Genomic DNA, 13564 nt, shown 5'->3' with positions numbered 1-13564 from the left:
ACAGGGACAATTTGACTTCTTCTTTTCCTAATTAAATACCCTTGATTTCTTTCTCTTGCCTGATTGCCCTAGACAGAACTTCCAACACTATGCTGAATAGGAATGGTGAGAGAGGGCATCCCTGTCTTGTGCCAGTTTTCAAAGGGAATGCTTCCAGTTTTTGCCCATTCAGTATGATATTGGCTGTGGGTTTGTCATAAATAGCTCTTATTATTTTGAGATGCATTCCATCAATACCAAATTTATTGAGAATTTTTAGCATGAAGAACTGTTGAATTTTGTCAAAGGCCTTTTCTGCATCTATTGAGATAATAGTGTGGTTTTTGTCTTTGGTTCTGTTTATATGCTGGATTATGTTTATTGATTTGCGTATGTTGAACCAGCCTTGCATCCCACGGATGAAACCCACTTGATCATGGTGGATAAGCTTTTGGATGTGCTGCTGGATTTGGTTTTCCAGTATTTTATTAAGGATATTTGCATAGGTGTTCATTAGGGATATTGGTCTAAAACTCCCTTTTTTTGTTGTATCTCTGTCAGGCTTTCGTATCAGGATGATGTTGGCCTCGTAAAACGAGTTAGGGAGGATTCCCTCTTTTTCTATTGATTGGAAGAGTTTCAGAAGGAATGGTACCAACTACTCCTTGTACCTCTGGTAGAATTCGGCTGTGAATCCGTCTGGTCCTGGACTTTTATTGGTTTGTAGGCTATCAATTATTGCCTCAATTTCAGAGTCTGCTACTGGTCTATTCAGGGATTCAACTTCTTCCTGGTTTAGTCTTGGGAGAGTGTAAGTGTCCAGGAAATTATTCATTTCTTCTAGGTTTTCTACTTTATTTGCATAGAGGTGTTCATAATATTCTCTGATGGTAGTTTGTATTTCTGTGGAGTCAGTGGTGATATACCCTTTATCATTTTTTATTGCGTCAATTTGATTCTTCTCTCTTTTCTTCTTTATTAGTCTTGCTAGCAGTCTATCAATTTTGTTGCTCTTTTCAAAAAACCACCTCCTGTATTCATTGATTTTTTGGAGGGTTATTTGTGTCTCTATCTCCTTCAGTTCTGCTCTTATCTTAGTTATTTCTTGCCTTCTGCTAGCTTTCGAATGTGTTTGCTCTTGCTTCTCTAGTTCTTTTAATTGTGATGTTAGGGTGTCAATTTTAGATCCTTCCTGCTTTCTCTTGTGGGCATTTAGTGCTATAAATGTCCCTCTACACACAGCTTTAAATGTGTCCCAGAGATTCTGGTATGTTGTGTCTTTGTTCTAATTGGTTTTAAAGAACATCTTTATTTCTGCCTTCATTTCATTATGTACCCAGTAGTCATTCAGGAGCAGGTTGTTCAGTTTCCATGTAGTTGAGCAGTTTTGATTGAGTTTTTGTCCTGAGTTCTAGTTTGATTGCACTGTGGTCTGAGAGACAGTTTGTTATAAATTCTGGTTCTTTTACATTTGCTGAGGAGTGCTTTACTTCCAACTATGTGGTCAATTTTGGAATAAGTGTGATGTGGTGCTAAGAAGAATGTATATTGTGTTGATTTGGAGTGGAGAGTTCTGTAGATATCTATTAGGTCTGCTTGGTTCAGAGCTGAGTTCAATTCCTGGATATCCTTGTTAACTTTCTGTCTTGTTGATCTGTCTAATGTTGACAGTAGGGTGTTAAAGTCTCCCATTATTATTGTATGGGAGTCTAAGTCTCTTCATAGGTCTCTAAGGACTTGCTTTATGAATCTGGGTGCCCTGTATTGGGTGCATATATATTTAGGATTGTTAGCTCTTCCTGATGAATTGATCTCTTTACCATTATGTAATGGCTTTCTTTGTCTCTTTTGATCTTTGAAGTTTTAAAGCCTATTTTATCAGAAACTAGGATTGCAACCCCTGCTTTTTTTGTTTTCCATTTGCTTGGTGGATCTTCCTCCATCTGTTTATTTTGAGCCTATGTGTGTCTCTGCATGTGAGATGGGTCTCCTGAATACAGAAAACTGATGGGTCTTGACTCTTTATCCAACTTGCCAATCTGTGTCTTTTAATTGGACCATTCAGTCCATTTACATTTAAGGTTAATATTGTTATGTGTGAACTTGATCCTGTCATTCTGATATTAGCTGGTTATTTTGCTCTCTAGTTGATGCAGTTTCTTCCTAGCATTGATGGACTTTATATTTTGACATGTTTTTGCAATGGCTGGTACCTGTTGTTCCTTTCCATGTTTAGTGCTTCCTTCAGGAACTCTTGTAGGGCAGGCCTGACAAAATCTCTAAGCATTTTCTTGTCTGTAAAGGATTTTATTTCTCCTTTACTTATGAAACTTGGTTTGGGTGGATATGACATTCTCTGTTGCAAATTCTTTTCTTTAAGAATGTTGAATATTGGCCCCCACTCTCTTCTGGCTTGTAGAGTTTCTGCCAAGAGATCTGCTGTTAGTCTGATGGGCTTCCCTTTGTGTATAACTCGTCCTTTCTCTCTGGCCGCCCTTAACATTTTTTCCTCCATTTCAACTTTGGTGAATCTAACAATTATGTGTCTTGGAGTTGCTCTTATTGAGGAGTATCTTTGTGGTGTTCTCTGTATTTGCTGAATTTGAATGTTGGCCTGCCTTACTAGGTTGGGGAAGTTCTCCCGGATAATATCCTGCAGAATGTTTTCCAACTTGGTTCCATTTTCCCCGTCACTTTCAGGCACACCAATTAGACATAGATTTGGTCTTTTCACATAATGCCACATTTCTTGGAGGCTTTGGTCATTTCTTTTTACTATTTTTTCTATACACTTCTCTTCTCACTTCATTTCATTCATTTGATCTTCAATTGCTGATACTCTTTCTTCCAGTTGATTGAGTGGGTTCCTAAAGCTTGTGCATTTGTTATGTAGTTCTCATGTTATGGTTTTCATCTCTATCAGTTCTTTTAAGGTCTTCTCTGCATTGATTATTCTAGTTATCCATTCATCCATTCTTTTTTCAAGGTTTTTAGTTTCTTTCGCTGGTTACATAGTTCCTCCTTTAGCTCTGAGAAGTTTGATTGACTGAAGCCTTCTTCTCTCAACTTGTCAAAGTCATTCTCCGTCCAGCGTTGTTCTGTTGATGGCGATGAGCTGCATTCCTTTGGGGGGAGGTATGCGCTCTGATTTTTTGAATTTCCAGCTTTTCTGCACTGCTTTTCCCCCATCTTTGTGGTTTTATCTCCCTTTGGTCTTTGATGATGGTGACGTATTGATGGGGTTTTGGTATGGGTGTCCTTTCTGTTTGTTAGTTTTCCTTCTAACAGTCAGGACCCTCAGCTGTAGGTCTGTTGGAGTTTGCTTGAGGCCCACTCCAAACCCTGTTTGCCTGGGTATCAACAGTGAGGCTGCAGAAGATAGAATATTGCTGAACAGCAAGTGTTGCTGTCTGATTCTTGCTCTGGAAGGTTCATCTCAGAGGTGTACCCTGCTGTGTGAGGTGTGAGGTGTTGGTCTGCACCTAGTGATGATGTCTCCCAGTTAGGCTATTCAGGGGTCAGGGACCCACTTGAGCAGGCAGTCTGTCTGTTCTCAGATCTCAACCTCCATGGTGGGAGATCCACTGCTCTTTTCAATGCTGTCAGACAGGGAAATTTACCTCTGCTGAGGTTTCTGCTGCTTTTTGTTTAGCTATGCCCTGTCCCCAGAGGAGGAGTCTACGGAGGCAGGCCATCCTCCTTGAGCTGTGGTGGGCTCCGCCCAATTTGAGCTTCCTGGAGGCGCCCCACCCCCAACCTTGCTGCCACCTTGCAGTTAGATCTCAGACTGCTGTGCTAGCAATGAGGGAGGCTCTGTGAGCGTGGGACTCCCTGGGCCAGGTGTGGGATATAATCTTTTGGTGTGCCATTTGCTAAGACCCTAGGTAAAGTGCAGTATTAGTGTGGGAGTTACCTGATTTTCCAGGTGTGTGTCTCAATTTCCTTTGGCTAGGAAAAGGAATTCCCTTCCTCTTTGTGCTTCCCAAGTGAGGTGATGCCTCACCCTGCTTCAGCTCTCACTGGTTGTGCTGCAGCCACAGACCAGTGCCAACTGTCTGACATGCCCCAGTGAGATGAACCCGGTACCTCAGTTGAAAATGCAGAAATCACTCGTCTTCTGTGTTGCTCACGCTGGGAGCTGGAGGCTGGAGCTGTTCCTATTTGGCCATCTTGGATGCGCCACCTCGGTAATTTCTTATAGTGACCCAAATGTCCAAAAGCAATTTAGGAATAAATGTATATTTCTAAGTGTTAACATTACTATTAACATTACTTGCTAATTATAACAAATGTCCTTTAGATTTTTGAAAAATGGCTTTCCTCAACTCAAGTAATTTATCTAAATCAGGATCACTAACAAGGGGACAGCCTAAGTATACTTTGTATATAAGCCACCTGATTTTATACAATAAGAAGTAATAAGGTAACATTAAATCATATTTGTGTTGTATTATTGATATCTTTATTTTTCAAATAATGGCTTCACCTCCTTTATGAGTTTAAAATGTTCCTAGACAAAAATGAATTTACCTAACTAGTGCTGATTAAAATGAATGAATATAAAAACTACATTTCAGATCCTTATTATTGAAATTTCCAAAGCTCTTCTACTCCAAAAATAGTTAAGAGGCTATTTGATGTTAAGATCATTACTGATGACATCTTTATCATTCTCAACATGCACAGCTTCCTTGTTAGACTCATTATTTTAAAATAAATTGTGCTTTTGTTTCAAAAGTGATATACGTGAAAGGTAGAAAAATCAGAGAATGCTGATATATACAAACGAATTAAACCGTAACTTTTACCCCACTGTCTCTAAACACACACACACACACACACACATATATATATATATATATACACACACACACACATATATATATACACACACACATTTATCTATAGTTTTGAATTTCCTGGCAATATTTTTTCTATAAACATTAATTCAGGGCAAAAGTATTGTGTTTCTGTGTTTGCAGGTGAGTGCGCCCAAGTGAGTATGTTATAACTGATACTATATTTTTATTTTTTGTAAGTTTATGTTGTAATATTCATATACCCAATTACATTTTAATTCCTTTTTATGATTAGTTTGCATTATTATGTGTGCTAGATTGACATCTGATAGAAGTATCTACATTTCATCAGTTTTGGTGTATTTATGTATTGATGTTCACTTTTGGTGCATTTATTGATATTGTATTGATATCAATTGTATTGATAAATAACAATTACTTATATCTTATTACCAACATGAGTTGAGACTTGACTTAGTTTTTACCTCTTTGTAAAGTTATATAATTTGGAAATCAGAGACAATGATATGTTTTCCATTTACTGTGAAACAATGAGCCTCAGAAGCTATGAAGGAAGCTTTGAGAGATTTAAGAGTGATGAACAGAAATAAAGTCTGAAAAATTGCATCTAATTTCTTGCCATAAAAATTTTATGAACTAGACACAACAGTTAGTATTCCAAGTCTTAATATGGTGCTTTAAAGATGAGAGCCACCAGTCTCAGATTATAATTACATTTACACAAATTAATCCGAAAGTGTACTAATGAATAAAAAGGAGTAAAACAATACTTAAAAAATGAAATTGAGAACTGATTTAATACTAAAGCTCTGAATAAAGGTGTGCATTTTATGATCGATAATGTCTTTTTACACAAGTTGGATACTCCAGTTTCCCATCCTGACATGTTGTTCGCAACGGGTGAGAGTTTGATGAAAGATAATATCCAGATCTACACCTAAATTCAACTGGTTCACCTGTTCTCGAATAAAGTTTCTTTTCGGCTTTCCATCTAAATGTTATGTTATATTTTTCCATAATTTCTGGGGATATTACACACGCACCTGAAATGGAAAACAGTAAACATAAAACATTAAGTAGTATGCAAATCTTCATAGACTTTCAGGTTTTCAAGTAGTCAGGATGGTTGAGGAATTATTTCTCAAAATACTATCCAAACTGACTATGTAAAAACATCATATTGATTTAAATAAAGTTAAAATGGTAATCGATATGAAAATGCGGTTCTGTGTTTAATGTTTGAGAATTAGAGGTGTATTATCAATGATTCATTACATCAGTTGTCATTTTAGGATCCCTGCATTTTAGAACTTATCATTGCTGCTTTTGTTTGATTAAGATATTGGTCAAAGAGTACAAACTTTCTGCTATAATATGAATAAGAACTTGGAATCAAACACAGAGATCTAGTGATATTTATAGCTAATAATATTGTATTGTTTATTTGAAAACTGGTAAGAAAGCAGATTTTAAGTGTCCTCCCCACAAACACCCACACACATATGCACACACCCATCTACACCCAATGGCAAGCATAGGTGATGAAGAATGTGCTAATTAATTTGACTGCGGTTATCATTGTAGTAAAAATATAGCAAAACAGCATAATGTCAAACATGAAAATATATTTTTATATGTCAACTAAATGCTTTAAAATAAAATATAATGAGAAAAATTACTTTTATTTACTTATTTATTTTTACTATACTTTAATTTCTAGTGTACATGTGCACAACGGGCAGGTTTGTTACATAAGTATACATGTGCCATGTTGGTGTGTTGAACCCAGTAACTTTTCATTTACGTTAGGTATATCTCCTAATGCAATCTCTCCCCACTTCCCCCACCCCACAACAGGCCCCAATGTGTGATGTTATTCATCTTGGGTCCAAGCATTCTCATTCTTCAATTCCCACCTATGAGTGAGAACATGTGATGTTTGCTTTTCCGTTCTTGTGATAGTTTGCTGAGAATGACGGTTTCCAACTGCATCCATGTCCCTACAAAGGACATGAACAAAGATTAGATTTATTACATGAATGTGAAGTGAACTTATTTTTTGTAAGATAAGCATATTTACAACAATTGTTTAGCTCCTATTTCTGTAGCAGTCAGAAAGGCTAGGCTTAAATATATTAAATAAAATATATCTACTCACAGCAATATTGAAATATAGAACATTATCGCTGTTATTATTATTAAGTGTGACCACCATGCTGTGCAATAGATAGTACAATGTATTCCTCCAGTCTAACTGAAACTTTACACCCTTTGAACCAACACCTCCCTAGAACCACCCCCATCCCTTCAGCCTCTGGTAACCACCACTCCACTCTCACCTTCTGTAAATTTGAATTTTTTAGATTCCACGTATCAGTAAGATCATGTAGGATTTGTCTTTGTGTTGAGTTTATTTTAGTTAGCATAATATCTTCTAGATTCATCCACATTTTCGCTATTGACAGAATTGTCTTCTTTTTGGTTTGTATATTATTCTACTGTGTATATATACCTCATTTTCTATTTTTGTAAACATTTCTAATTATTTTTTAGTGAATAAAAGTGCATGTATTTATTATGTAAAACATATTGTGTTGAAATATGTGTACATTATATAATTGTTAAATCAAGCTAATAAATACATGCTTTACTTCACATACTTCTCTTTTTTTGTGTGGTGAGACTGCTAAAAATCTACACTCAGTAGTTTTCAAGAATACAGCATATTATTACTAACTATAGTCACCATATTTTACAACTGATATTTTTATTTATTTCTCCTATCTAACTGAAATTTTTTACCTTTTGACCAACATCTCTCCACCCTCATTCCCACCCTAGTCCTGGTAATTACCATTCTACCATTTCCATGAATCCAGCTTTTTTGGATTCCACGTATCAGTGTGATCATGTGGTTTTGTCTGTCCTATTTCACTGAAATTAGTGTCCTCCATGTTTATTCTGTGTTCTTGAAAATACAGGATTTTGTTTTTTCAAGGCTGAATAGTATTACATTGTGTATATAGACAACATTTTCTTTATCTATTCATCTGTAATGGATGCTTAAGTTGATTCCACATTTTGGCTATTACAAATAATGCTGCAATGAACTTGGGAATGCAGATAACCCTTTGACATACTGATTCCATTTTCTTTGTACATATATTCAGTAGTGGGATTATTGGATTGATCATATGTTCTGTTTTTCATTTTTTGACCAGTTGTATACTATTTTCCATAATGGCTGTACTAATTTGCATTTCCACCAACAATTTGCAAGTGTGCCTTTTTTTCCACATGTCTGATAACACTTGTTTTTTTTTTTTTGTATTGTTGATAATAATACTTTTTGGCCATTTGTACGTCTTCTTTTGAGAAATGTGTATTCAGGTATATTGCCTATTTTTAATTTTATTTATTTATTTATTTATTTAATTTTTTAAAATATAATTTCAACTTTTATTTCAGATTCAGGGGGTGCATACACAGGTTTGTTTCATGGGCATATTGTATGAAGCTGAGGTTTGGGTACTATTGATCCCATCACCCAGGTAGTGTGTGTATTACCTGATAGTTAATTTTTCAAATTTGTTTCCATAATTATATCCATGAGTACCCAATGTTTGACTCCCACTTATAAGTGAGAGTATGTGGTATTTAGCTTAATATTACTGTGTTAATATGCTTAGGACAATGGTCTCCAATTGCATCCTTGTTGCTGCAAAGGACATGAATTCATTCTTTTTTATGGCTTCACAGTATTCCATTGTGTATGTGTACCACATTTTTAACAATGTAATTCACTGTTGATGGGCACTTAGTTTGATTCAATGTCTTTGCTATTGTGAGTTTTGCTGCAATGAACATATGAGCATGTGTGTCTTTTGGTATAATAATTTATTTTCTTTTTGATATATACCAAGTAATGAGATTGCTGGATCAAATGGTAGTCCTAATGTCTTTTTTTTTTATTATTATACTTTAAGTTCTAGGGTACATGTGCACAACGTGCAGGTTTGTTACATATGTATACATGTGCCATATTGGTGTGCTACACCCATTAACTCATCGTTTACATTAGGTATAGCTCCTAATGCTGTCCCTACCTCCTAGGACTCGGTGTGTGATGATCCCATTCTTGTGTCCAAGTGATCTCATTCTTCAATTCCCACCTATGAGTGAGAACATGCGGTATTTGGTTTTCTGTTCTTGTGATAGTTTGCTAAGAATGATGGTTTCCAGCTGCATCCATGTCCCTACAAAGGACATGAACTCATCCATTTTTATGGCTGCATAGTATTCCATGGTGTATATGTGCCACTTTTTCTCAATCCAGTCTGTCACTGATGGACATTTGGGTTGATTCCAAGTCTTTGCTATTGTGAATAGTGCCGCAATAAACATACGTGTGCATGTGTCTTTATAGCAGGATGACTAATAATCCTTTGGGTATATCCCCAGCAATGGGATGGCTGGGTCAAATGGTATTTCTAGTTCTAGATCCTTGAGGAATCGCCACACTGTTTTCCACAATGGTTGAACCAGTTTACAGTCCCACCAGCAGTGTCAAAGTGTTCCTATTTCTCCACATCCTCTCCAGCACCTGTTGTTTCCTGACGGTTTAATGATTGCCTTTCTAACTGGTGTGAGATGGTATCTCATTGTGGTTTTGATTTGCATTTCTCTGATGGCCAGTGATGATGAGCATTTTTTCATGTGTCTGTTGGCTGTATGAATGTCTTCTTTTGAGAGGGGTCTGTTCATATCCTTTGCCCACTTTTTGATGGGGTTGTTTGTTTTTTTCTTGTAAATTTGATTGAGTTCTTTTAGGTACTGGATATTAGCCCTTTGTCAGATGAGTAGATTGCAAAAATTTTCTCCCATTCTGTAGGTTGCCTGTTCACTCTGATGGTAGTTTATTTTGCTGTGCAGAAGCTCTTTAGTTTAATTAGATCCCATTTGTCAATTTTGGCTTTTGCTGCCATTGCTTTTGGTGTTTTAGACTTGAAGTCTTTGCCCATGCCTATGTCCTGAATGGTATTACCTAGGTTTTCTTCTAGGGTTTTTATGGTATTAGGTCTAACATTTAAGTCTCTAATCCATCTTGAATTAATTTTCGTATAAGGAGTAAGGAAAGGATCCAGTTTCAGCTTTCTACTTATGGCTAGCCAATTTTCCCAGCACCATTTATTAAATAGGGAATCCTATCCCCCTTTCTTGTTTTTGTCAGGTTTGTCAAAGATCAGATGGCTGTAGATGTGTGGTATTATTTCTGAGGCCTCTGTTCTGTTCCATTGGTCTACATCTCTGTTTTGGTACCAGTACAATGCTGTTTTGGTTACTGTAGCCTTGTAGCATAGCTTGAGGTCAGGTAGCATGATGCCTCCAGCTTTGTTCTTTTGGCTCAGGATTGTCTTGGCAATGCAGTTCCATATGAACTTTAAATCAGTTTTTTCCAATTCTGTGAAGAAAGTCATTGGTAGCTTAATGGGGATGGCATTGAATCTATAAATTACCTTGGGCAGTATGGCCATTTTTACAACATTGATTCTTCCTATCCATGAGCGTGGTATGTTCTTCCATTTATTTGTGTCCTCTTTTATTTCACTGAGCAGTGATTTGCAGTTCTCCTTGAAGAGGTCCTTTACATCCCTTTTAATTTGGATTCCTAAGTATTTTATTCTCTTTGAAACTATTGTGAATGGGAGTTCATTCATGATCTGGTTCTCTATCTGTTACTGGTGTATAAGGATACTTGTGATTTTTGCAGATTGATTTTGTATCCTGAGACTTTGCTGAAGTTGCTTATCAGCTTTAGGAGATTTTGGGCTGAGACAATGGGGTTTTCTAAATATACAGCCATGTCATCTGCAAACAGGGACAATTTGACTTCTTCTTTTCCTAACTGAATACCCTTTTTTTCTTTCTCTTGCCTGATTGCCCTAACCAGAACTTCCAACACTATGTTGAATAGGAGTGGTGAGAGAGGGCATCCCTGTCTTGTGCCAGTTTTCAAAGGGAATTTTACCAGTTTTTGCCCACTCAGTATGATATTTGCTGTGGGTTTGTCATAAATAGCTCTTATTATTTGGAGACAGTTCCATCAATACCGAATTTATTGAGAGTTTTAACATGAAGGGCTGCTGAATTTTGTCAAAGTTCTTTTTTGCATCTATTGAGATAATCATGTGGTTTTTGTCTTTGGTTCTGTTTATATGCTGGATTACATTTATTGATTTGCATATGTTGAACAAGCCTTGCATCCCAGGGATGAAGCCCACTTGATCATGGTGGACAAGCTTTTTGATGTGCTGTTGGAATCGGTTTGCCAGTATTTTATTGAGGATATTTGCCTGGATGTTCATCAGGGATATTGGTCTAAAATTCCCTTTTTTGGTTGTATCTCTGTCAGGCTTTGGTATCAGGATGATGTTGGCCTCGTAAAATGAGTTAGGGAGGATTCCCTCTTGTTCTATTGATTGGAATAGTTTCAGAAGGAATGGTATCAACTCCTCCTTGTACCTCTGGTAGAATACAGCTGTGAATCCATCTGGTCCTGGACTTTGTTTTGTTGGTAGGCTATTAATTATTGCCTCAATTTCAGAGCCTGCTATTGGTCTATTCAGGGATTTAACTTCTTCCTGGTTTAGTCTTGGGAGAGTGTAAGTGTCCTGGAAATTATCCATTTCTTGTAGGTTGTCTAGTTTGTTTGCGCAGAGGCGTTTATAGTATTCTCTGATGGTAGTTTGTATTTCTGTGGGGTCGGTGGTGACATCTTCTTTATCATTTTTTATTGTGTCTGTTTGATTCTTTTCTCTTCTCTTCTTTATTAGTCTTGACAGCGGTCTATCAATTTTGTTGATCTTTTCAAAAAACCAACTCCTGGATTCATTGATTTTTTTGGAGGGTTATTTGTGTCTCTATCTCCTTCAGTTCTGCTCTGATCTTAGTTATTTCTTGCCTTCTGCTAGCTTTTGAATGTGTTTGCTCTTGCTTCTCTAGTTCTTTTAATTGTGGTGTTAGAGTGTCAATTTTAGATCTTTCCAGCTTTCTCTTGTGGGCATTTAGTACTATAAAGTTCCCTCTACACACTGCTTTAAATGTGTCCCAGAGATTCTGATATGTTGTATCTTTGTTCTCATTGGTTTCAAAGAACATCTTTGTTTCTACCTTCATTTATTTATGTACCCAGTAGTCATTCAGGAGCAGGTTGTTCACTTTTCATGTAATTGAGCCATTTTGATTGAGTTTCTTAGTAGTGAGTTGTAGTTTGATTGCACTGTGGTCTGAGAGACAGTTTGTTATAATTTCTGTTCTTTTACATTTGCTGAGGAGTGCTTTACTTCCAACTATGTAGTCAATTTGGGATAAATGTGTTGTGGTGCTGAGAAGAATGTGTATTTTGTTGCTTTGGGGTGGAGAGTTCTGTAGATGTCTATTAGGTCCACTTGGTGCAGAGTTGAGTTCTATTCCTGGATATCCTGTTAACTTTCTGCCTCATTGATTTGTCTAATATTGACAATAGGGTGTTAAAGTCTCCCATTATTATTGTATGGGAGTCTAAGTCTCTTTGTAAATCTCTAAGGACTTGCTTTATGAATCTGGGTGCTCCTGCATTGGGTGCACATATATTTAGGATAGTTAGTTCTTCTTGTTGAATCGATCCCTTTAGCATTATTTAATGGCCTTCTTTGTCTCTTTTGATCTTTGTTGCTTTAAATTCTGTTTTATCAAAGACTAGGACTGCAACCCCTCCCTTTTTGTTTTGTTTTGTTTTCTATTTGCTTGGTAGATCTTCCTCCATCTGTTTATTTTGAGCCTATGTGTGTCTCTGTATGTGAGATGGGTCTCCTGAATACAGCAAACTGATGAGTTTGACTCTTTATCCAATTTGCCAGTCTGTGTCTTTTAATTGGAGTATTTAGCCCATTTCCATTTAAGGTTAATATGGTTATGTGTGAATTTGATCCTGTCATTATGATGTTAGCTGGTTCTTTTGCTCATTAGTTGATCTATTTTTATTGATTAATGTAATAAATTTTTTCACTGCTATAAAAATATCATTGGCAAGTACAAATTTTTATATTAATGTTATACAACATATTATTTTGATACATATAACATTTTTAAATGATTATCATAATGAAGTTAATCAAATATCCAATATCTCCCCTAGTTACCTTTTGTGTGTGTGATTGACATCAGAACACTTAAGAACTATTGTCTTTGTAATTTCAAGTATATTTCAAGTATATAATATATTATTAATATCTATAGTCACCATGCTTTACACCAGGTCTCCAGAACTTATTCATCTTATAACTTGCATCCCCTGACTGACATCTCTCCATTTCTCCCACTGTGCAACCCCTGCTAACTACACTTCTACTCTCTGTTTCTATGGGCTCAGGTGTTTTTTAGATTCCACATATAAATGACATCATGCAGCACTTGTCTTTTTGTGTCTTGTTTACTTCACTTACTTAATATCTGCTGTGTTTGTCAATGTTGTGAAAAAAGGTAGATTTGCCTTCTTTTTAAAGGCACAATTTAATGTGTTGCACTGTATACATGCACTGCATTTTCTTTATTTTATTTAATCACCTTTGACAGAAACATAAGTTGTTCCCATATTGTAGCTATTGTGAACAATCCTGCAAAACACGTAATAGTGCAGATATTTATTTGACATACTGATTTCATTTTCTTTGTTTATACAGCCAGAAGTGAAATTGCTGAATCCTACGATAGTTCTATGTTTAATA

At 36.3% G+C, this 13564-nt stretch overlaps 1 protein-coding gene across 4 annotated transcripts in view; it reads right to left on the bottom strand.

Annotated features, from left to right (window-relative positions):
• Nucleotides 1-5577: 5577 nt before the first annotated feature.
• Nucleotides 5578-13564, bottom strand: part of CFH (complement factor H) — a 133437-nt gene continuing 125450 nt past the window's right edge. For 2 of the 4 annotated variants that reach the window (XM_028851648.2, XM_078002022.1), the window contains exon 22: nucleotides 5578-5842. In XM_028851648.2, coding sequence (XP_028707481.2) covers nucleotides 5628-5842 — 215 coding nt within the window. In that variant the 3' untranslated portion in view covers nucleotides 5578-5627. Of the gene's footprint in view, nucleotides 5843-6455; nucleotides 6800-13564 lie in introns of those variants that run through there. The other 2 variants (XM_078002024.1, XM_078002030.1) reach the window with 1 other exon arrangement.

This window comes from Macaca mulatta, chromosome 1, assembly GCF_049350105.2.
Source record: "Macaca mulatta isolate MMU2019108-1 chromosome 1, T2T-MMU8v2.0, whole genome shotgun sequence".
NCBI lineage: Eukaryota > Metazoa > Chordata > Mammalia > Primates > Cercopithecidae > Macaca > Macaca mulatta.
The sequence above is the reverse complement of the archived record's forward strand: the minus strand, read 5'-3'. Positions and strand labels throughout refer to the sequence as shown.